This window comes from Sceloporus undulatus, chromosome 1 (genome assembly GCF_019175285.1).
Source record: "Sceloporus undulatus isolate JIND9_A2432 ecotype Alabama chromosome 1, SceUnd_v1.1, whole genome shotgun sequence".
NCBI classification, from domain to species: domain Eukaryota; kingdom Metazoa; phylum Chordata; class Lepidosauria; order Squamata; family Phrynosomatidae; genus Sceloporus; species Sceloporus undulatus.
The window spans coordinates 133991781-134018095 of NC_056522.1; the positions used below are offsets into that span (position 1 = coordinate 133991781).

Consider the following 26315-nt stretch of genomic DNA (forward strand, 5'->3'; position numbering starts at 1 on the left):
CATTTGTATATGGAAGTCATTAACTGAATGCAGAACCAATGAAATGTCCAGTACAGTACAAAAGTATAAACCACTTACAGAATCAATCTGTTCTATTGAAATTTTCCCCATGTTTTTTTCAATGCTGTAATCTGGACCAACGTATGCATGGCTGTAGTGAGGAGAAAGAATTTAAAAAGAAATTGTAGTTTAAAAAAGAATGTAATTTTTATAATTTCAAGAGGTAACCTTACTATTACCATGGGAACCTTAACTTAGAACCTGTCTTTATTTCTATGAATTATAAAAACAGTAAGTGAACATAATAATTCAGCAATTTAATTAAAACATGTAGTAGTTGGGGTTTTTTTAATCTTCCAGTTTTATGAAGGGTTGGACTGGGAAGAGAAAATAAAATCTTTAACTATTTTTTATATTTTACCACACATGCACTCTGGGCCATTTATTTGAAATGCATTTCTTTTTTTGGAAATGTGCTCAAAATCACATCCTAAGATGAATATTATATTTCAAGTATGAGCAAAATATCTGACATCTAACAAGGCATATCAAAGTAGTTGCTCAAAGAACGCATCTCTAGTACTCCAGGTATAGATCTCACAGATTTTTCTCATTAAAGGAACCACTAGAAAAATTGTGTCTCCTTTAATTTATCAGAGAATGGTGACAACTTTTCTGAGATATTATAGAGCACTAAGAGCAGACAACCCAAGGGAATACATAATAAAATAATGATTGTGACTTTAAAAGAGCTCTGAGCAAAGGAGAATATTCCACAGGAATTTCAAGTAGTGAGGACTTTTTTCAAGGACAAAGTATCATTTTTCCAAATATGTGGCAAAGATTACTTGAGGGAAAAGCCTTAAGTTTTGACTGAAAAAGTAGTTTTATGACAACCATATTATTAATTTATTTGATGCAAAAAAAACCTCACCATAGGCCAGTACTTCCATTAAAGTGCTACTATGACCAAAACACAGATTGTCATATTATCACCAAATATTTTAAGTTTATGAATAAAAAGAAAAGGAGAAAAGAGTGAACTCTATGGCCAGTTGCAGAAGATGGAGAAACAGAAATGTAGCACTTCATGGTGTGGCTGGACACTGAAATAGTATTGGGGCAGAGAGACACTCTCAGTAAACTGCTGGTTTCAGAGGGAGAGCTCTAAACATGGGGGTGAAAAGCTGAGCTCTGCAAGAAACTTCAGAACCAAAAAAGTGGAGGCAATGGACAAGTAACTGAATCTACTCGTAAGGAAGGAAGTAGTCACCCTTGGCTTTTAAAAAAATCCTTGTCTGTATGGCCTGAAAGCAATCCCAACAGTGTTTATGGGATGGCAGGAATACCACTATTGCAGAGCGGGGGGATATAACAAAACAGAGAAGCTCCTAATATTTTGCTCATAAACCCGATCTAATCTGGGAAGGTAGAGTCAGAGCTTGGTCAGGACCAGACAACAATAAACACACCATCCCCATATATACAGTTCCCTCATTTCCACTGGATTACCAAGAGTAGAGAAATGTGTTAGTCGTATTATAGGAAAATGTGGAATTATGTCACCTGAGATGACTGAGCAGAGGCTGGAGTCTCTCATCGGTCTGTATAATGGGAAGCGAGCGTGCTGTGATCTGGGAGTGGGACAAAATGTCAGTTGTTAAAAAGTAGTACAATATTTCAGTATTTTTTATTTCATAGTATGATCTGTGCAGTTGCTAATAACCCAAATAATGCAAGATCTTCTCTGTGCCTTTTACCTTCTATCTCACCCACTGAATCCAATTTCAAGCAATCGAAAGCTTTTCTCGCCTGACATCAATACCTTTGCAATTTCCATTTGTTTATCATTCTTCTACTCTTCTCCATTACCTGCATCTTTACATCAGCTTGACACACAAACCTTTAACTTTTCATTAAAACCCATTCTTAAATCATTCCAAAGATTAACCCATTCATGCACTGTATTTCAAGTATCTTCGCTCTGTTTATGGCAAATAGTACTAGCCCATTCCTGTGCTAAACACACTCCCATTGAAGCACTGAGGGAATTCATTATTTCTCTGTCATATTATCTTATTTATTATGATAATATTGCAATGTGTTTTAGACATACATATTTGGTTAGGTTTACCTTCTTAACCAAACTAGGAAGCAATAGGAAATACGGGCAATAGAGAAATGATTCTCCATTACTTTTAAAAAATTTAAATTACTTAAATTCATTTTATCTGTACACCAATATCCTGCGATGTAGGGTGGAATACAACTGTTTAATAAATAAAGTAAGTTGTTCATGCAAAATTTATTATGATCTGCTAATAATTATACGTTGCAAGGCATGAAAAGGTATCAGACATCTTTGTTAATTATCTGGGTAAAAGAAGGGAGAAAAGCCAGTGCCATTGATGTGAGCCTTTCAGTACAATATTAAGATTCCCTAAACAAGATAAAAAGAAAGTGACACAGGGCCACTCTCTCCAAGAGAGTACCACAGTCTCAAACATAGCTTCTCTGAGATGGAAAATACCACATAAGAACTACAGGAAGCCTGTACAAGAAGCCAGACTAACATTATGGAGTTCTCAACCAGACTCATTTGGTAAGTATACTTCTTGAAATATTATTGGTTGAACAAATGTCTGTAACATCTATGAAAGCTGTCGGTCTGAAGTCACCTCAAGGGACTGAGCCAAAGATATATGCCACTTTCTATACACTGTTTGCTGAAACTTATAAAATAAGTAAAATTTACAATATTCTGTTTAAAATGCCAGTCCTCAGAGAGAGTCAAAATAGTCTCTACACAAAAAAGAGTTAGATATACTCTCTGAAACAAGCATTACAGCCATGCTGAATTGTATACTGTACTGGAAATACTGAAAAGAGATGAAATGTGAGGTGTATGATCCCCATGTAATATAAATATTGTACAAGATGAAGTTACTTACAACTGAAGTGTGCTGTAAGTTCCATGTTTATGTCCCATACAGGTCATATGTCTTCATATGTTTCTTATAAGAAAAAAAATGCTTAGACTATATAACATCTATGGAAACAATGTGTCCAAACTAAAAATATCTATGCAATATGATGAAACTCCACAAGGAGCATCTCCACAAAGGTATCTGTTTTACTTAAGCATATTTAAAGGATTATAGGCCACATTCCCACTATGATTTAAAGCAAATTGCTGATCGGGTTATATGACCATCATTCCCATTTGAAACCAGTTCCGATCCTACTGTGATCAGTTTCAATCACAATGAAGCAAGGGAAACAAAAAATCCACTCTTTCCTGACACTAGTTCTTTGCCGATTCTTTTGGAGGGGGAAATTACTGATTCCGAAGTGTGCTCAACAAGTGGGAACGACGGATCTGGATCGCATTGTTCTGGAGGGGGGACTAATGGCAGAGGGGTGTTTACCATCCCGTCTCAGTTTTTGGTAGATGGACCGTTCCCCCGCCCCCAGCGCTGCCTTTGTGCTTGGAGTGTGACCTATGGGTGCATGATTTTTACCAAAAAAATTGATAGAAGATTTGATTCATTGATTTTGCAACTATTTGCAATTACTTGGGCGGCAAGCCAGGCAATCGGCAGCTCAGTGGGGCAAGTAGTTGTAAAACCAATTAATCGAATCTTCTATCAATTTTTTAAAAAATAATTCCCAAACCAAGCTGCCGCTTACATTACCAGTGATGCACAGGTGATTGACATGCATTTTGAAGTGGCACAAACTTGTGGGGATGACAACAGTGCCAAAAAGAAACGACTACAAGAAAATAATAAAAATATTTGCTTTCATAGTGGGAACGACGGACCTTTTGGAACTGATTCACTGACATTGAGCGAAGGCTTATATCTATGTGGGAATGAGGCCACAGACCTGCATGTTTATTTTCCTGTTGTATAAAGTTCTGGAAAAATCCAAAGCATAAAATATTATTAAGTACAATGCTGATATTGAAGTATTTATGAGACCATATTGTCGTTTACAAACTGGGGAATTCAAGTGATCAAAAAAGGTAAATTCTAAGAAACCCAAGCTACATGCAGATTGACAAACACACAGCAAAAAAAAACCTTAAATCCTTTCACAACTGGGGTGGGCAAAGTGTGACCTGTGTGCCACATGTGGCTCCCAGGGCCATTTTTGTGGTCCCCAGAAGTGAACAAAAAACTGCTGTAATATGCCCCAAAATGGCCTCTAGGTAGTGTGGAGGGCGGGTATTTCCACCATGTTTCCAGGCCCTCGGGGCCTCCCAGGCATAAAAAATTGCATTAAAAAAAGATTTTGCTCCCAAATGGCATCTAGGGGGTGTGCAAGGGGATTCCACCATGGTTTGGAGACCCTTGAGTCAATTTTGGAGAATCCTTTTTCAAAACAGGAACTGAATAAGAACTTCAGCTCACTTCCCATTGTTTAAGAATGGCTCCTCTGGGGCCTAAATTGGCCTAGGAAGACCACAAAATATGGTGAAAACACCCCAATGAGGACATTTCTGGAACTGAGATTATTAAAAATGTGGGGTTTTGGCAGGAACAGGTGGTGCAGGGGTGCAGATCTCCAAGATCCCCCGGGGAAGAGGGCTAACCTCTTTGCCTTCCTTAGTTGTTCACACCTGTTTTACAATTAGGTACATTTGTAGGAGAGAACCATGCCCGTTCCAAAGTTTTGTCTCACTTCTCTTTTGGAATAGGTTAACAGCCATCTACATTGCTTCTTCAGGTTTTACTTCATGTATTAAATCTGTTTGATAAGGTCTACAGCTAACAAAATCCATACAGAAGTCAAAATGGTGTCTGTGGTAAAGAAATAACGTAGGATGTCTAAAACAAAATCAAAACCATTAGGCTTCCTCGTACATAGTCAAAACATTTGGTTCAGACAGCTAACCGCAAAATCTAAGCTTTCTAAGTCTCCAAGATCCTACCCTAGATCTCCATTTCAACTGGAAGAGCCAAGTGTTGGATCTAACAACTTGTGCATCCAGGGCATATGTTCCCTACCTAAGATATGAGGCAACTAATATGTTCAAAGAATTACCAGGAGCAAGGGAGAGAATTCAGGAAGATAAAAACAACTTAAGCAGTTACTCTAAAAATAGTAATCTAGGTAAACCAAAATCTTAAATCCTGTGGTTAATTCCAATCCCATTGCAATTTTTTAAAATCAGTCACATTACTCTTAAACATCCTGCTCTTGGAATTCAATGTGCTATCCTTAGTGAGAAATTAATACAAGATACAAACACTTAGAAATGGAATTTATACCCACCTACAGATCTATTAAAAAATCTCTACTAGTCTCAACTCAAAAGACCAGAGACAAACATTTGATTGATTGATTTTCAGTACAAGTATTTCATGCTTTTGGGGTCAGACTGATAGAGTTTGATTAATAACCAGACAAGCAAAGGACAAGCTTGAGCAGCAGCCACGGTCTTTTACCACTGACAAATCCATATTTTATTATGCATTTTGTTCTGAAAAGGGGCAAATGCAGCATGTTGGAACAACGTCCCTACATTTCATATTGCTCACAGCGAGAAAATGTACATGCTATATCAGTCAGGTCGGACAAGTCAGTTGCATGGGTCAGATGGAGGTCCATCACATAATCATCAAATCCTGCCTTGCAGTAGCATTTTGTTAAATTCTCTGTCCCTATTAATAATAGATTATAATTACTTGATATACTAATCATTTACCAAATATATACACAGCCTAAAGAAATCTAGGCATGATTTGACTCAACATAATAAGCACCCTCACTCTTTCAGATCATTCCCATTGTACCAAGGCCAATGCCGGTGGCACACCTGGATGTTCAAATACAGATATACAACAAAGAGATTTAAGGCAAAGAAGTGAACACTATTTAAATCTCTTCCCCTCCAAACCCCTCCCCTCAAGCATTTCCCCCAAGCCCTTTGCACTTTTGGCATCAGAACTTTCCTGACCAGGATTTGGAAGAATAACTGGAGAATAAAAGAGAAGAGAGGGTGCAAAAGATCCATATGCCCCTTTTGATGCTTTGAGTAAGACATCTACCTCCTGCTATAGACATGACTGAGACAAGGTCATGCCTAAGTACATGGATCTGTCACCATATGCCATTTGAGCTTCAAGCTGGGGAGAGTCAAATTCTGTCTTTAAATTTACCAAATGGGCCCAGCCAGTCCTTTTTCTTAGGGTCATATGACATGTTACATTAATGTGTAGTGTGTGGAGCCGAACATCACTCCCTTGGGTTGCATCTGTACTGCAGAAATAATGCAGTTTGACACCACTTTAACTGCTATAGCTCAAAATTACAGAATGCTGGGATTTGTAGCTTGTTGTGGCACCAGATTCTCTGACAGAGAAGGCAAAATGCATCACAAAAAGTATAGTTCCCAGAATTCCATAGCAAGGAGCCATTACAGATAAAGTGGTGTCATATTAAATTATTTCTGCAGTGTCGATGCACACTTTCTCTGAACATGCACAACTCTAACTCAGTACCAGCATTCATGTTGGGGGGGGAGGTCTGATCCTGTCCTCCATCTGTTTTTTATTTAACACCCCCCCCCCCCCCCCCCCCCCTCTCAGGAACCTATTAAACCCTCATTGCGCATATTTGAGGTTTAAAAAAAAGGCCTCAGGCAAGTAAGACATTTTTTAAGAAACAGAAGAAATGAAAATTCTCCCACCAACACTGACCTAAGTCTCAATCAATATCACACATTTGTTCTGGTAAAAAGAGTGATCTTGGGGTGTATACTATACGTTTAACATCTGATGTGCATGGTAAGTTGTTCTGTAGGGGAAATGATAGGGAGCAGAAGGACATCCATCTATATACCAAAGAAAAACAAACAAAGCATTTCTTTTAAGAATGTTCAATCGTTGTTTTTTTAAAATGTCCCCAATTTTTTTCCCAGGAAAGATTAACACACTGAAACAAACATCAAATATTTACGTTTTCCCAATTTTTTTAGCTAAAATTAGAGTTATATACCTTGCCCAGATGTCCCACAGAGTAGCATTTATTTTTGCATAGACATGCACAGAATTATACTGCTTTGCCTTTAAACCATATTTGATAGTCATCTTAAAATATAGCTTGAGATCTGTTAGCAAACTGCATATTTTTCAGGTCAACACAGATTACACTCTAGGCTTACATTTTGGAACACAAACTCAAGCCCAGTAGTTAATATGCATTTCCAAATAGGTCACATCAAATGTGATTGTATGGTATGTACTATCAAGAAATGATTGATCAAGGAACAACCACTTTGCTAATGTTGTAGCAAATGTCACAATGCAAATGTTATGCAACCAGGGAAATCAATACGAGACCTGTGTTTGCATGCTGGTATGCTGCCATAAGTAGATAGCTGACATTTCAATGCTGATCAATTTTGAAAAAGTTTGGTTTTAACCTTTAGCATGTTGCAGTTCTCAAGAAAAATTCAAAATAACAAGTCACAGCAATGATATTGTTCTTGCATATTATGTACATCTCAAAACACTTAAAATCAAACGAAACTATTTAAGGCAAGAATTCCATATGAAGAATTAGTTTGTATTCTTGTTATCAGCTGGCCACTGCCTTTTATTTTTGAAATAAATTAGATGATTGATGCCAACAGATTTAAGACTAGAGAGATTCTAACAAAACAATATGTAATGCATTTATCCAAGTTCCTACTCTGTTTTTGTTTCTCCTGTCATCAAGGTGCCTAATTTTTCTTTTAAAAAAACCAAAATGAATTGAAAGCAGACCAAAGGAAGGAACTTTGCATTCCCTGCCTCTCATGAAGAGAAAAGGTCAGGGTCCTAGGGAGAGGCCCTTACAATTGGATGGGAAGTACTTCATGTATCATCAATGAATTATATATTGTAACTTTATCCCACTTGAGATAATAACATTTTAATCAAATGTAGCTGGAGCTGTGCTTGATGTTTTTGTCATAGTAACAGGGCTCGCTACATCATTGTTGTGTGGTGGGCACTTTCATGGTGAAGGCTTTTCTCCCAATCCAGAGAGGAGAGGGACTCAACAACAAACAGTACAGTCTCATCCTCAACATTCTGCTCTCACAGTACAAAGACATCTAGGCCTCATAACTGCCACTACAGTGATTACATATCTAGCGCATCTGAAATTCTGACCTCTTCAGCACTGGTTTGTCAGGCACTTCAACCTTCTTTGAGATTACCAATATAGAATTATTTGAATTACAATTAAGCAAACCTCTACAGGCGCTTCAATTTCTCCTTTGGTGGATGGAGCTTCTGAAACTCTTTTCAGGCATGCCATTCAGGCCTCCAGACTCATCTTGTATGGTCACAACAGACATCTCTCTAATAGTCTGGGGAGGGCACTATGGTAATGTGACATTTCAGGTACACTAGTCAGATTGAGAGTCCCTGCTCTAGAACTCCGCACTGCCATCAAAGCCATTTGTGCATACAAGAAAAAACATAGTTCAAGTCACTTTGGACAACACAACGATGGCTTGTGACCCCAACAAACAAAGAAACATATTCCACAATGTGTTTTATAAGTGGAAGTGCTTTTGTCCCTTCGCATCCTCCATGTTGGAATCTTCTCTTCCAACAAAAATACCTACATTCCTACACTTCTTACTGCATCTTTGAGAACAGGGCCAGGCATTTTCCTCATTGAAATTATATTCAGCTGCAATTGTAGCTCATCAACCAATGTCTCCATCTTCCACTACTCTTTTCCCAGACCTAGTAGAGAAGAGGTTTCTTAACAGCCTAATACATCTCTGCCCACTGGTTTTGCCTCTGACTCCATTCTGGTCTCTGCTGTTGTTCCTATCACAGTTAATGCACAAGCTCTTTGTGCCTCTCACATCTATACATGAACGTCTCCTAATCTTGAAGGTTCTATTCCTCATTGCCATCACTTCCGCAAGACAGAAGAGTGAGTTCACAGTTCTTCAATATTGATAACCTTTTCTTCCATTTCACCTTAACATGTTCATCCTCCAGCCAGATGTTCCATTCTTTCCTAAACTGGGCTCTCATTTCCATTTAAATCAAGACATTGCCTTTTAACCATAGCCGTCTTCACTTTTGAATAGGGTGCTCCACTGTCTGGCCATCCATCGAATACTAGCCTTCTGTGTTCAATGTACAGTTGTTTTTCAACACTTAAGTTTGTTATAGTTGGCCCTAAAGAGAACAGCAAGTATTCTCTCAACAACTGTCTAAGTGAGTGGTAGAAACTATTATACAGCTCTCCTATAACATCACAAAGCAGCCTGTTCCTGTGCACCTTAAGGCCATTCTACTAGGCCTGTGGCTTTCTCTGCAGCTCTACTCCATGGTGTACCTCTGCTTGAACTCTGTAAACCTACAGTGTGGTCTCAGCCATCAGTTTATTCAGCAGGACATATTAGACCCCAGGGCTGGGGCAAATGCCTAATTTGGTCGCTGTTCTCTCCACTATTGTCCAGTACCCTGACCCATCTCCTTTGGTAAGCTTCATTGTCACCTATTTGTGTGGGGCACAAAGAAGAATGATGAATTATAAAAGCATCTGAAGGGCCACAATTGCTTATCCTTAACACAGTAGTTTACAAGATTCTTTGATGCAGAAAGCAAGGTTTGCCTGTACTCGCAGCTCCATCCTGTATGTCTGTGCCCCTTTTCTGAGTCTCATCCAACTTGACCACAATATATGAAAAACTAAGTCTTATTTATTTCATTTCCGTTTCAAGTACACTGAGAGAACAATAAACAGAGAAGCAGTAATATCTTCTGTCTCAGGAGACAGGATCCTTACATGATCCTTAAAGGATCCTAGCTTAACTACAGATTTTATTCTAGGGAACTGTGAAGAATCCCCTACCCAGGTTGTCTTTACAATTCCAACCCTTGGGTTCCTGTCACTCATCTTGCTCTTTTAGCCTCAAAATCCCACCTGAATCTGATATTCTGGCCTCAAGGTGACCACTATATTGTACAAGTGGCTGAGTTGTTCAGTGGCTCAATGTAGTAAAACATGACCAATTTTCCATGCTGGTTATTAAATCAAAACATCCAGACATAGTTGCAGAAATAAACACAGTGAAGATTTATTGCAACAGATAAATATCTAGATTTATACTACTTCTATGCACAGTACATGATATCTCAGTTTCAAACAAAATTAACACTCTTCCGTGAATTTCTTCAACATTCTCAGCTCTCAAAACTTTATTCAGGTCTTATCAATTCTTCTCTTCCTAACAGCCTTAATTATCTTTCTGACAGACCCTAAGTAACAGACCAGTCACTAGTTTGTATCCTTTCCCCCCACAGCTTTAGACTGGCAGGTTCAACCCAAGCTTGCCCGGCTTCTCACTTCCCATGAACATCCTGGGCTAGCAGTTTGCTCTTTGTGTGTATATGCTTTCGAGCTGTCTGTCTTAGGCAAAGAGTACTCAGAGATAGTTTTGCCAGTTTCTTACTCTTTGTAGAAACTGCTTATTCAGCTCAAACAAATTGCTTCTGAAGGGCTCCAGAAACCTTCCCAAGATCTGGGCAGGTACACAGATGGGAGGAAACAATTTCCCATAAATATTTCCCTTAAATACCCACAAGACAATATCTTTTGCTCAGTCTTAATTTTTTTTCTTCATGGTGATAGGTTGTAGCTTAGACAGTGTGGCCTTCACTCTCTAGATGTCAGTACAGTTCACTCTCCACCCCATCATTCCCAGGATTGATGCCAGTTCATAAAATCAGAAATACTCTCATACGCACAGTTAGAAATACTCTCTGAAACAGTCATTAACAGCTGCACTAAACTAATGCTATGCATTGAAAAGGGTGAAATGCTACCCAAATATTGAAGTGTATGTAAATAACCTATATAAGAGAAACTCAGCAGATAAAATATGAGACCTTATACAGTTGGCCCTTCTTATACACGGATTTTTTATACACGGATTTAAGCATACACGGATTGAAAATGTTCCAAAAAAGTATAAATTTACCTTGATTTTCCATTTTTTATAAGGGACACCATTTTGCTATGTCATTATATGTAATGGGACTTGAGCATACACGGATTTTGTTATACACAAGGGATCTTGGAACCAAACCCCAGCGTATAACAAGGGTCCACTGTATGTCTTATACTCAGCTGCTCAAATATAAGATCTTATATACAAAAAATACTATATAAGATTATGTTCCTTACCAATAAAATGTATTACAAGTACCATGAGTATGAGAAATGTTCTTTATAGGAAGACTATGTGATCTCTATGAACAAGAATGTGCCTAGATTTGAAACATCTTAGTGATATAATGAACCTCCACAATGAACATGTAGTTGCATAAATTGTTTTTTGTTTATTAAATATATAAAACAAATACAAAGGTGCACATTTATTCTCCTGTCATATAAATTTCCTGAAAGCCCAAAGCTTAGGAAATTCTTAAGGGGGATGCTGATGTTCATTTGCCTACTAGACAATACAGTTGTTTGTAACGTTGGGAGCTCAGGTGACTAGAATAGTGAACTCTAAAGGAATTCTACCAAGACAGGCTGAGAAGCTTAAATCTTTCTTACAAAGAGAAAGGAGAGAGAGAGAGCCATGCTTGTTTCAATAGCGCTGGGGAACTTTTTGCCCTCCAGATGTTTTGGATTAGAATTCCCATCAGCCACCCAGCATGGTCAGCAGTATAAAACTTTGAGAGCTGCAATCCAAAAAATCTAGACTACAGAAGCTTGTTCATTTCTGTAGTGAAGGCTTCTGCTTTTCCTTTCATTGTTAGTCTTCCTTATTCCTATCATTCTCTCTACTTTCAATACAAATTGCATTTCAGACTGCAAGAAAAAGTGAAAGGTTTTCTCCATAACCAAGGAAAGAAAAGTTGGAATACACCTATCACAAGGAAAGGCAGAGAGCAGGCCTACAGGTGCCCAGGAAAAGCAGTTTGGAACCGAATCTAACAAGTTTTTTTAAACAATTTGCTCAGGGGACTTTTTGAGTAGCAATTACAACATAGTGTCTGCAAGTTATTATTTCTAGTAACATTGAGCCCTTCTGAGAATTCTTACCCTTCTCCTCTCCCTCCCCTGCATTCACTGATTAATTGAACTACATGGGGTTAGTCCACCCTTAAATTGCTATACTCAATATAAAATGAGTGATTCAAGGAATTGCCTACCTAGTTCTGCAACTTTTGGGACCTGTAGTCTTGTCTCTTGACAGAATCTCAATATACATGGCAAATCTCTATTTAAACAGGAAAGAGCCATAAGCAATTTGTCATATGGTAGGAGGGGCTTGCCATATGAAGGATGCCTGGGTGTGTTTTAATGTACAGTGAACCTGGTTCCAGGGGGGCCCACAGATGGGAAAAAGTGCAGACATTCAAGCCAATATTATTCAATAGGTGGCACTGTGCAAATGTCCACATCATTGAGCATGCTACTGAATATGAGGCATGGTAAACCACTGATGCTCTAATCCACAGATAGCTACCCTACCAATGTGGCAGGTCCACTATACTGGGCCTTGGAGGGTGCCATCTTTCAATCTGAGCGCTGTAAAGGAATCATTTCATTCTTAAATTTTAAAATTCTACCCAAGTAATTTGTCATCTTTCCCAGCTAAGATACTATAACCAATCAATTGTCTTTATTTGCAGTCAAGAATTGCTTAGATCTAAAACCTCATAGTAACAAGTCTGCCTGCTTAAGACATATCAACCCTTGGTGTTAGTTATGTACTTCAAAAATAGCTCAGATTAAGACTGTAAGAAGCTACTAGACGACTATAGGATAGTACCAGAGGCAATGTGGCTCTAAATAGCATTTTTTAAAGAGAACACAAGCAAGAAATTGCATTCATGTCTTGCTTCTGGATTTCCCATAAGCATTCTTTTTTATTAGAGAATGCTGGAAAACATAGTTTTTGGCTTCTCCACCTCAACTCTAGTGACACAATTAGTAAGAAAGCAATGTTTGATTCAGAATATGGGGTAGTTAGATCTATAGAACTTTGTACACTTCCTGTATTCTGCCTCTAGAATATATGAGTGAACATAGGATCTTTTTCCTGCAGACAAAAGGACTCCTTCCACCTGTAAACAGCACTTTCACATCAGAACAAAGGATGTAAGTAATCTTTATTCCTCCATGTTGACGACTTGCTCTCTTGGCTTTAAAGAATAAATAGAGAGAACTATTAATAACACTGCTAAATTAGAGATGACCAACTGCAGGGTGTCCATATACTGATTACTATGCTGGATCTGATGGGATCACATTGATTGCCAAAAGAACAAATCAGAAAAAGAGTAGTTTCTGGAAATCTGGTTTTGAAATGCAGATATTTTTATACTAAAGTGTGCAGGGAGAGTGGGCTAGAACCCTTATTTAAAAGAGGAATTGCCCCTCCATGGCAGCTTCCAGGACAGACACTTCAGGAAATCCAGACAAATTGAGGTCTACAAAAACAGCCTTGAGGACTGTGCTAAATGCTGTAACACTCAAATATACTCCAATACATATAAGATGCTATTTTAAGAATCAAAGAAAAATGGCAAGTTATTTGCTCAAAGGATTATTTGTTCTTTAAAGCCTAGAGAGCAAGTCGTCAATGAAAGGGAACAAGTAAAGACCACTAATCTATATTGCTTTGCTTTGAAATTTAACATTTTTATCTGGTAGTTTTCAACTCAAAACAATTCCAAACTAGCTAAATTTCTGTTGTTATTTGTGGGTTTTTCAGGCTATGTGGCCATGTTCTAGAAGAGTTTCTTCCTGACGTTTTGCCAGCATCTGTGGCTGGCATCACTGAACTCCATCCCACTATAGCCCTGAAACATTCTCCCAAAGTCAATCCTTTACATTAGGGACCTTCTGAAATATATAAAATCTGATACAGAAGGATGCAGGATAGGGGGAATTAGTAGAAAACTGGTGGCCTCCCCTTGATTCAGGGAAAGTGGTTTGCACTCATGTGAAAGCTCTTTGCCTAACCTTAATAGCTACAAGGATACCCACGTGCTGCCATAGATATATAACAGTGGTAAAGGGAGTAGAAAAAAACTTTCTGGTGGGTATAACAGTTGTAGCTCTTTTTACTGTTGTACAGCTGAACCATTCTTTACAGGCTTTTTGACTTGGTCATGGGTCTATATGAATTAGTCTTCTGAACAAACATTTAAGAAAGCTACCCTGAGTTTTTAATTTCTACTACTATGTCTTCTTTTTCCCTGATTATACTATTGGGGAACAACTTTTTTGTCTTCAGGTACAGCAAGCAATTTCCAAAAAGTCAACGCATAACCATATATAAACAGTTTATCAACAGAGCTCATTACTGTTCTGAAGGTTTCTTTAATAGTATTTCATTTTAAAAAAACAAGCACAATAACCCATTAATTAAGACTCTGTCTGTAATCTTTACAACAGATTTGAGAGTTTTCCAGTATGCACTTTCCCAAAACTTCAATATTTTTCATACTGAACTTACTCCTTGCATGATGTACAGTGAAGCAACACAATTTGCATTTAATTGATTGAAATAAAGCTGAATAAATCTTCACCTTTATGTGACAAGCAGTCAAGACTGACAAGCGATAGTAGGCAGGTAAAAGTAAATGAATAGAAATTTGAATTGCCCTTGCCATTTATCTTGGTCTTACATGTCGTAAATCCACTTTGGGGGAGAGACATTCTGAATTTCACTATTCAAGCACTAAATGAAACTGTCTCCTTCAAAATGATAGTTCCACTACAGCAGTGATACATATCCTCGTTTTAATTAACCTAATGGTCTATTCACCCACCATACTTGGAGGCCTATTTCATTACCTTAAATTAACATTTTCTTTCCATTAAACATCAGATAAAAGATACCAATTGCATGCTTGGTTTACAATACATTTAATCAGTAGCATTCCTTTGCTTAGTGGTAGCAATGTACTAAAAAATAATTCAAATAACCAGAATGCATGATGACCAGACTACTAATAGGCAAAAGGGTGTTTAAATAAAAGGGAGACAGGTATACACAGAACAGCCTTTCACTGGCTAAGAACTATGGTCCTAGGCACTTTGTCGAAATTCTAAGCCTATGGCGTCTTCCTTTTAATAGCAGCAACCAGTGACACAGTAATTGCATCACGCAGACTACCTGTGGGTCTCAAACTATTACTTAAGAAGCATAACAAATTCATTCTTTCCTCAAAAAAAGTACATGGAACTTCTTATAGGGTTTAGATTTTTCATAGTATTATGTCATAATCTGTCTGGCAAACAGTAAAGAAAGCAAACAAAAAACAAAAAACAGGCTGTTTATTTCAATCTGCCAAAGCACAAAAAAGAAAAGTTCAAATCACAGAAAAATAAGTTTCAATACTGATATAGCTGCAAATTAGAAAGGTAAACTTTGAAAATCCTAAATGTAATCCTGACTCTGTGTGTATGAGACTAACCAGAGCACTACCTCACTTGGTATAATTCAATAAATAATCATGATAAAGTCGGCCCTTCTTATACACGGATTTTTTATACACGGATTTAAGCATACACGGTTTGAAAATGTTCCAAAAAAGTATAAATTTACCTTGATTTTCCATTTTTTATTAGGGACACCATTTTGCTATGTCATTATACTTAATGGGACTTGAGCATACACGGATTTTGTTATACACGGGGGATCTTGGAACCAAACCCCAGCGTATAACAAGGATCCACTGTAATTCAGAAGGCTGTCTCATTGCAATAGAACACAACTGGGCAAGGAGTCAGGGGTTTGGGTTTGTTTGTTTTTGGAGAAAATAAAAGCAGTCTGGCTGATATGAAGGGTGTCATCGCTTCTAACCTACTTTGAGGGACAGATATTACCATATATAGTTGTCAAAGATATAGCCAGGTTAGTCTGTAGAATCAGTACATAGAGAGATCTTAGCACCTTTGAGAATAACTGAAAGAAAGAAATTGGCAGCATGAGCTTTCCAAGACTAAAGTCTATTTCCTCAGATGCATTTGGTGGAGTGGAAGCAAGGCACAAACATACACACACACACATACACACACACCCCTTGGTATGTGAGGAAAATTTCCAAGTCCTTGAAACCTCATATTATTATCTTAGGCTGCAAGTACATGGTCAACAGAAGAGCCATGCTATACACTGAAATAGTCCATAACTAACACAATTGCTTTTCATAAGACTGGAGGAGATACAAAATTGGTGTACTTATAATAACACACTTCCAAGTCTGGTAAACTATGCCCCAGTGATTGGGAAAGGGGTAAGATTTGCAGTGAAGAAACAGTGGGTACCAAGGATTAAGGACAGTTCTTCTACTACAGAGAATTCTCCCTTCAGACTGATGTGTTGAAGTTGTCCAATAGTAATGTGATTTCCAAGACCAGGATCTATCCTGAATATCATACAGAAGACTGCACAAAGACATTTTCTGTTGGGGGAGATCACAATGAGGACCCATCCCATGTCCTCCCTATTGGACAAATCATTTTTGAAATTACAAGCATTTTTTTTCTCCAGTGCAATTAATTAAGTTGTGGCAGTAGTGATTGGGCAACTTTAAGAACCCAAGGGGTCCCATCTTGAACTTGGCACTGGCCGTACAAGCCTCTCCAAACAACATCGGTCACTTCCAGTGTTTCCCTCTAAAATGAGCAGTCACCTTATTTTACATCATGTTAAGTCTTTTACTAACCTGGCACTGCACTTCCAGAAGTCTGTGTGTGTTCTTCTTGAAGCACAATTCTTGTGTGTGTGTGTGTGTGTGCGCGCGCGCACGCGCACACATGCACACACACAACACACACACTTTGGGGACTGTAGTCTTTAGCTGCATTCCCTACGGTACAACAAAAAGTCAAGAACCCTACAGAGGTATGCATGACTTTGCATATACAGTACCTAAAACAGCCTTTTTTATTGCAAACACTCTCTGAGTAAGACCTTGGTGAGCAATGCAATGGCCCAATTTAGTTTACCTTATGGAATCAAAGGCACAAATGTGCATCATCAGTCAGTGGAAAGTCTCTAATGGCTGCCCAGATTCTAGTGGAGAAAAATATAAGAAAGCTTCTTTTTTCCATTAATAATTTGAATCAAATAATAAAACTTTATATAGAGAAAGGAAATAAATTTCTCATTGCATTCTTCCTCATAATGTGAACATAGAAGGTGGAGATGAGTTGGGGACAGGGGGACTAAAGGCATATTTCAAGAAAGAAATTAATTTTCTTTAAATTGCTATGCTGCCAGTTTGCCTTCAGAACAAAGCAGCTCTCAAGCAGTAAAGCTTAAGTGGCAGTAGTTACTCATTCAGTATTATATACAAAGCCTTTTATAAATTATCTTTAAATAGTGTCTGTTTTCAATAATAAAAATCCCTAAAAATGAGAAAAGATATTACTTAAACACCAACCATATTGGCTTTAATATTTTTGCATTTAGTCAGATCAAGTGCACAATTGATGAGTAAATCACTGAACCAATGCGATGTAAAACATAGTTGAGGTATTTCTATTTACATGACATTACATACAAAACAAGATGATATAAAAGTGTGCAAACAGCAATACTTTAAGCAGCGTTTGATTCAGAACAAAATTGACCTGGCTAAAGGATACACAATAAAAAATTGTTTTGAGGATAAACAGGCTGGCTTCATTTTTATGAAGTTATTCCCTGCTTTTTTTGATCTCACTAGAAAAATACTTAACTGACAACTTTAGATCAGACAGTTAATAAAATATGTACACTACATGCAATTTCAAAATTAAACTAAAGAACCTGACACTAAAATACTACCAACTCCTAAGAAAGCTCTATGAAATTCCTGGGGTCAACATCAGTTGATAGACGACTTGAAAGCATACATACACATACTGGTGAATGGAATAGCACAGCAACTGACTACTTCTGGCTCAGAAACAGCTGGAGATTGGGCCTGAAGAATTTCAATACTATAGTTAACACCACTGTTCTACATATCTTCAGGATGAGTCTCACTTGTCTCACTGAATTTAATGGGGCTTACTCTAAGATCTAAGCTTTAAGATTATCAAAAGTGATTCAACAGCTCCAATTGCCAAGAAAATGAGCTTGTAGTATCATGTCAAGGAGACTGTTGGTATATACTGGAAAAAGTTATTGTGGGCGTGGCCCCCAGGCCCGCCGCCGCTGCCCCGGGAAGTTGCTCCATTCTCCCTAACTTATGAAGTCACAAACACACTAGGAGGCTTGGAAATGCTTGAAAGGAACAAACGTTCTGGCTTTATTCTTCAGCCACAATAAACAGTAGAAAACAAACAGTCCCAGCCTAAACCCTTGTTGACTCAGTTACTTCACTAGAGCCCGGCGAGCCCTGGTGTCTACGCCGTTTGGGTCAGGGACCGGTCTATACGGTGTGCGACCGGGGAGGACAGTAGTCCCACTCAGTTGCGGCACTTCCTCCGGAGTGAACTGGTCTGTCCAGCGGAGCGGGGCTTTGTCCTCGGCTCCGACGGGTCCACCACGACTCCTTCTCTACCCCCATCTCCTCTCGCCTACAACCTACTTCCGGGTTCCACGGCTGGATCTCACCCTCCACTCCTTTCCGAGGGCACACGGGGTGGGTTAGACCCACTGGGCCCGCTCGAACCTTACCAGTGGAAAGGGAACCTCCTCTCCGAAGTCGCTCTCCAAGCCCCGTTATCTTTGCCTCCTCTCTCCCTTGATTCCCGGCCTCTCCGCGTCCCCGTCTTCCACTTAGGCTCCTCCCCCCTGATGCCTTTCCCTTCCTCCTTAATAAGTCCTCCGGCCTTCCACCCTGCCCCCAGGGTCGTGGCTCCAGTCCCTCAATCAACCCCAGCTGACTCCTGCCTTCCTCCCTGCCTCCATCCTTTTCTCCTGGGTCCTCCAATCCCTCTCCCGCCCGTTCAACCCGAGCCCTATACTCCTCCTCTCTACAGTTATGTTTAATAAAAATGAAAGAAAGAAAGTTAGGAAAGTAAACAGGAAAAATTCATTTAGAGATAGTCTTTATTTTACAAAAAACATGGATAAAGGAAAAAAAACTCTTAAAAGGTGTTAACAAGGAAGTAACAAATGTGGAAAGAATGGATATGTCTTTGTAAATGTTAATTTATGTTTTATATTGTATGGAATTCAAATAGTGTAAAAGAAATGTTGTACGAATGTGGTTTTGTTTGTGCTCTGTTTTAACAATTTTACTAAAACAAATAAAATATATATTAAAAAAGAAGGCAAAGGGCCGGAACAGATGGCCCAAAGGGGGCGGCTTGACACCGTTCCTTTGATCACTGGATTGGGGCCATGGCAACCACACACTGCAGCCCCAATCCAGCTTTTTTCCAGTGCAAAAAGAAGCAGCAGAATGTTACTCCTTTTTGCGCTGGAAATAGGCGCCCTTTCTGCTTTCACCACAGCTGTTCAGCACTCCTGCAGTGTGCAGTGTCTAAACGCCACACCGCCAGAGTGCCGAAAAGCTGCCACCATGTAAACAGCCAGGCAGCTTCATGGCAGCTTCCTGCTGGCTTGGGGACATGCGATGTACACCATGCACCCAAGTTGCTGGAAAGACCGGGGGGGGGGGGTTGCCTGTCTGTTCTGGCCCTAAATATTGGCAGTTCAATTGAATAAAAAGATGTACCATATACAGTAGACTATAAGTTGAGGTCATGTATAAGTCAAGGGCATATTGTGGAGCCAAAATCAGGGATTTTGATATGACCCAAGGATAAGTTCAGGGTATCCCTTCCTCCCCTTCTGCAATGCAGATTTCCATTTGGAGGACAGCCAGAGGACAGCTGGGTGAAGGAAGGAGAGAAAGCAAACATTTCCCTCCCAAGCCCTTCCTCAGCCCGGAACTCCCTTTGGGAGACAGCCAGGCTGCAGAAGATGCTCAAGGACAAGTCTTATTACTGTATATATCAACCCAGGGGTTTTGCGATCATTTTTGGGGCATAAATTTCTCAACTTACAGCCGAGCATATATAGTGTGCCAATTTTCCCGTCCCATATTTTTGTTATAAACAAAGAAAATAACAGAGTTCAAGCAGTCTTCCATATAATTGCAGCTGAACAAAAATATTTAAATCATTAAAACTTAATACTAAGTTTAGCTTTCAAAACTAAAGCAATGTAAATCCATAACTAAACCAATAAAAACCACGAAGAGTTTTGTCACAAACCTAAATACTTTGTTCTTTAACAACCTGCCATCTGTGAATGCTTTCACCACTTAAAAATAGATGCTTGATTTCAAATGAATCCATTAGAACTGCAATAGGTTATATACAACAGATGGCTTGTTTATACACAGTTCTGGTGAACATATCTGTTAACAGTTTCTTCTAAGTTGTTACTTGTGTCTATGGACCAAGAAAACATGCAATGCACCCTATCATTGCTTTCTTATCTCTTTAAATGGGGGAGGGATAACAATCAGAAGCATTACAAACTTTAGAGCATCACAAATATACCGTATGTGCTTGAGCAACTTCAGTTTACAGTCAGAGTGCCCCATTCACCCCAGTGGTGACACGTGGAAGCAGCTGTGACACCATTAAAACCAACTGAACTTCAAGTCCCATGGTTTTTGGCAGCCACAAAGGGGGGGGGGGTCCAGAATGAACCCCCACACACTGAAAAAAATGACTGACTGTACTTTTCATCAAAGATGTAACTGTATTTACAGTTGATAGTCTAGTAACAGGACATGTGGTCCTGTTCTGCTTCACTATGATCTGTTGCACTTTTGCTAAACTGAAAAAGGCAAAGTTTATTGGTATCTCTAGGTGTAAGTCATTGGCAAAATGAAAACTGAAATAACACAAGACAAAGGAACAGTGGCAAGGTGAGTGACTGGAGCCCAAGGACTTGGAACTGTAGTATCAGCTGGAGAGGGTACACATCATATATAGCTTTTCTGTTTGTTATTGGTGTTGTGTACCTTCCAACTTGTTTCTGATTTATGGAGACCCTAAGGCAACCCTATCATGGGTTTTTTACAATACGATGACTCTAGCTTTTCTGTATTTATGCATACGTATCTCCTATATAGATTCCAATCATGATGATTAAATTTAAATAAAGATTTTCTGTATTTAAACTTAATAATCATGGCCAGAATCTTATGCAGCAGATATGCATAATGCACAGTAACAGTGTTTTTATGCAGTGAATCCCAGCTCAACTCCCTCCCCCCAATCCCCACTTACCAGTAACCAGTCAACAGGAGTCTGTTCCCCTGTGGCTGGGGAAGCATCTGACTTTCATTTCCACCCTCCCCATGAACAATCTCTAGTGAGACAAGCAGAGTCAGAATCCCACTCACAATTTCTCCTCACATCAGAGATTGCTTCAATAAGAGAGGATAAGAACTTTGGTCAGCTGTTTCCTGATGGACAGGGGAAGAGGTGCAGAATAACCCATTTGTGTGATTCACAGAGACCATGAAGAAGAAATATTTTAACATTCATAATTTAAAAATAATCTGGATAGGTGTGCCAGAAGAGACTGGCTTTCACTTCTATTTTAAACGCAGCCAGCATGCTCAGCTGATGAATTTCTGCTGGCAGGTAATTTTGAGGGCAGCCTAAGAAAATGTCCTCTGGGTAACAGTTGTCAGCCTAATTTTGTCTGACTGAAGTAGATATCCCCCAGAGAATCTGAGTGTACTGGGCAGATTATACAGGAGGAGGTGATCCCATAGGTAACATTGACCCAAACCATGTAGGACTTTAAAAGTAACAACAAACATTTTGTCCCTTGCCCAGAAATCAATTGGCAGTCAGTGAAGTAATTTTAATATTGGTATAGGATGGTCTAGATGTACCAGTAACCAATGTGGCTACCATGTTTTGGAGAAAAGTGAAGTTTCCAAACTTGGTACAGAGGTAGCACAATATACAGTGCATTACAAAAGTCCAGCCTGGGGGTTACCGGTGCATGCACCATTATTTATTTTATATGCCGCCTTTCTCCTGCACCTCTGCCTTGTCTGGATTAAGTTTCAATTTGTTTGCCTTCATACAGTCCAGTGCTGACAACAAACACTGTTTCAGTACTGAGACAGTTTCTTTAGAAGCTGATGGAAAGGAGAGACAGAGTTGGGTGGCATCAGCATATTGGTGACACCACATCCCATAACTTTGGATGACCTCTCCCAGCAGTTTCATGTAGATATGAAATAGTAAGGGGGGAGAGAACTGAGTCCTCAAGCTAATGGCCAAGGCACAGAACAGGATTCTCTTGGCATCACATTCTGAGTTTGTCCCTCCAGAAAGGAACAGAACCAGGGCAGGACAGTGGTTCCCCACAGAGGAGTCGCAGAAGCATACCATGGTAGATGGTACTGAAAGCTGCTGAGAGGTCCAGAAGAACAAACAGGGACATACTCCCCCACCCCACTAAAACCTTATGACAGCAGTATAGTACCCATATCAGATCTGAATTCTTGTTTATTTAAAAAAAAAATCAATGCATGCAAATCCAACACTTCAGGGAATTTTAAATATGCATCACAATAATGTAATCTAACCATTATATACCCAACTTATACCTAAAATTCAGCCCAACTGGAAACAGCTGACCTTTTAGACAAGGTTTTCTCAGCCTATGCCCTCCAGAGGTGTTGAATTCCCATCATGCTTGATTACTGGCTACTGAGATTAACGCTGTGGTCCAAAATAGGGCTGCCTTAGCAACAAAACATACTTTCTTGGAGCTCAACACAATGATAAAAAGCAAAAGAGAGATCCAACTAGCTGGTTGAGAACAAATGTGTACCTACTCTTGAAGCATTCTAAATCTACAGTGAGTGGAGACCTAAAATTTCCTGATGTGGATCTGAACCATTGCTGATACCCAGTGAAAGGTTCTGGAAAAAATCTGCAAGGTAGAAAAGACCAGAGATGTTTGCATGCACTTTAAGCCCCTCTATAAAAATGCCATTCTCCTCTACACCTATTTTGACTTTGTTTTGACATATACACTTACAGCAGCATACCTCAGAAAATGGCCTTGCAAGAAATAATATTTATGCACTCCATTGCACAGTGACTGAAATTGTTAAAAATATTTCACAAAAATAGTGCAAGTACCTTGAACTCCCAAGCAATGCCAAACGTCTTTTAACTGCTCCATAGTATCACAAACGGAGAAAAATAATAAATGGCAGAGAAATAATAGGAAGACATTAAGTGAAATTATACAAAAATGAAAGCACTTTTCTGCTGCACTTCAGCATGAAGCATCCAGAGGACAAAGTCATTTTAATCATGTTTTATACTGCACTGTCAAAGTTATTACCTTACTAACCTTGTATATGCATATTATAAAAATCATCCATTTATGTTACAGTGAATTACTTTAGGTTAACACTCAGAACTCAATACCTGAAACGAATCTCAAGTGACAAGACCCTCATTAATCATAATTTTCAAATATTAATGCCACAACACAATGCCTTCTTCTTCACAGTTTGAAACGTCAGGTGATCAAATATTATTGAACACCATCTGCACAAAATTGCATATCCCTATTCTCAGTTCCAAATAGAATTTACTGGCAGCAGCTAAAAAGATAGATGGTATTTACAGATCTCAACACGGGGAGGGGTGAGTCCTTAAGTACAAGATGGAGAAATCACTGTACCATATGGAAAAAATAAAACGTCTCCACGTCTAAGAAAACTTGTAAACTATCTTGTCTGATTAAGATTTACACAGAACATGTGTGCTTCACAATCCTTATCTTCACAAATGCTCAATATCCAGCAAAAAATATCTACTCCTCCTCATAGTATCACTGGGTAATTTTGCTGTGCCAGGCATTAGAAACTAGCCTAGCTCTTTCTATGCTATCCCTCAAGCTATCTAGTAATGTAGATCTATGGAACAACAGAGCAAGGAAGAGGGAGATCCATGTAACCAATACATTTAGAAAATAAGAATGGTTTGTTTAGCCTGACTTTTAAGAATAGGCAGGTTTCTAGATAATGTTCAGGGAGCACCAACATCTTAGTATAGATTATACAAAATGTCAAACACTAGGGTCTGTTGGGAGGACTGCAGGAATATAGGTATCTGTTGAACTGTAATGTGGGACTGATCCCACAGGATAATGAGTAAGACTTCAGAAATTCCAAAATTATAACCAGCTAGAAGACATTGCCAGGTACATGTTAAGTGCTACAATTTGAATATATTCCAGAAAATACAGTATAACCTATGAGCATGCACAATCTGATACTGTTTGTACCAGTCAAAGTCTGTTTAGCAAAAATGTGGAAGGGTGTGACTATTTCAGACATTAAGTGTGAAGAGTTTTATAATCAAGCCATAGGTTGCAGTCTTCATGGGGGGGGGGGGGAGAGCAAAAAAAAAAACCAACATTTTCATTAAATACAGATATTACACACACACAAACACGCATCCAATAAGGTTCAGGTACTTCAAAGTAAATAGTGAGTGTTTGTTTATTTATATATAAAGGGGCTTTTACATATATACTCAGCTATAAGTCGACTTCATGTATAAGTCGAGGGCAAATTTTTGGGCCAAAATTATGGATTTTGATATGACCCATGGAAAAGTTGAGGGTAAAACTTAGGGGCATGTAACAAAGGATGTAAAGGATGATACAATGGAAAATGATCCCAGAAAATTCTGGCAGGCATAACTGTTTGTGCTCATCCTAAATGCTGGATGGATGAGACGGTAGAGGGGATGTCTCCATTTTGTGTGTGTGTGTGTGTGAGTTAAAGTACAATACTTACATTGACCTGTGGATAAGTCTATCCAGGTTTTTTGGGGTCAATTTTTTTGACTAAAATTTCTAGACTTATACATGAGTATATACAGTACATATCTTTTTGGACTATGACAGAAATGCCAAGATATTTAGCATGCTGTAAGATGTTATAAGCGATCCGGCATGGTGTAGTGGTTTGAGTGTTGTACTGTACTCTGACTCTGCACACCAGGGTTTAAGTCCCCATGCAGCCACCAAAACTGGGGGGGGGGGGGGGACGCATCATGGGCACGTCCCATTACCTCAGCCTCTGAGGAAGGCAAAGGAAAACCTCCTCTGAACAAATCTTGTTAAGAAAATCCCACAAAAGGGTCACTTTAGGGCCCCCATAAGTCAGAAATGACTTGAAGGCACCCAAAAGCAATAAGATGTTATAAGGTAGTGAGTATAGTTATTACTTTTATATCATATATTTTTCATTTTTTGTTTCTTTGTAAATGAATTTAATTGTTTTAAAAGAGAGTTTTTCTCTTGCACAGGAAGCAGCTTCTCTCACGTCATGCAAGGCCAGGCTTTGAAGCAGAAAAGGTAGCATACCCCTTGTTTGCTACTTCTCCTTTCCTCAAATAGTCCAGTACACAGACAGATAAAATTCCAAATCTAAATCTTCTGCATGTTTAAGTGAAGTCAAATGGAAAGGTAGGATTTCCCTATTAACTACATAATTAGACAAGGCAAAACTGGAGGCCCTACTCCTTTTGGAAATACTTCCTACAAAAACCATTAAGATCAGCAATTTTTTTGTTTTTAGCATTTATTGTTTTTCTTAAAAGAAAGTATAATTCCAGCAACTTGAGTAGATGACAAAATCACCCTATTTCTAAATGAGTATTTGGAGATTAAGGGGCAAAACAGACCACCCCTTTGGAATGGTGTCTTGCTGCCCTTTCCTTGCTGGATCAGGGCTGCGGCAACTGCATGCTGCGGGCCTGATCTGGTGCTTTGCCGGTGCTAAAAAGAACAGCAAAATGGCACTTCTTTTAGCACCAGCAAAAAGGTGCCCTTGCTGCCATGGTGGTGGCTTTTGGCACAGCGCGTCTAAATGCTGCACCAACGGAGCTCTGTAATGCCCCACGCAGTGCAGTTGGGTGCGCAGTGTGATGTCGGCATGGCATGAGGGTGACTGGTATGTGTACACCACACTCCCATGCCAGCTTATAACACTGGTCTGTTTAACCCCTCAGTTTACTTCTTGCAAAGCCAGGAAATCACTATACAAACACACTACATGTACTACACAAAACTGTGGTGACCAAAAACCACTAACCATCTATCAGGTACTAATCCTTTTGGTTTTCGCTATCTTAAGCAGACAGAACAATGAGACAGTGTTTTACAGTGGGTCTCATGAGTCACAATTTGTATGGGATGAATTAAATCCTTGTTCAGTATTTCAAGTCTTGCTGCTAAATGTATGGGCAAGCTACTGGTGTCTCATTATGGATGGGTCAAAATCTGATCTAATCCTGATTTTCGTCAG

At 39.0% G+C, this 26315-nt stretch overlaps 1 protein-coding gene across 1 annotated transcript in view; it reads right to left on the bottom strand.

Annotated features, from left to right (window-relative positions):
• The window catches only part of PRIM2 (DNA primase subunit 2), an 87247-nt gene that overhangs the window by 37832 nt on the left and 23100 nt on the right, over nucleotides 1–26315 (bottom strand). Inside the window, exons 8-9 of the mRNA XM_042438125.1 lie at nucleotides 1567–1634; nucleotides 79–151 (exon numbers count right to left, since the gene is read on the bottom strand). Of these exons, the coding sequence (XP_042294059.1) occupies nucleotides 79–151; nucleotides 1567–1634 (141 nt within the window). The remainder of the gene's footprint in view (nucleotides 1–78; nucleotides 152–1566; nucleotides 1635–26315) is intronic.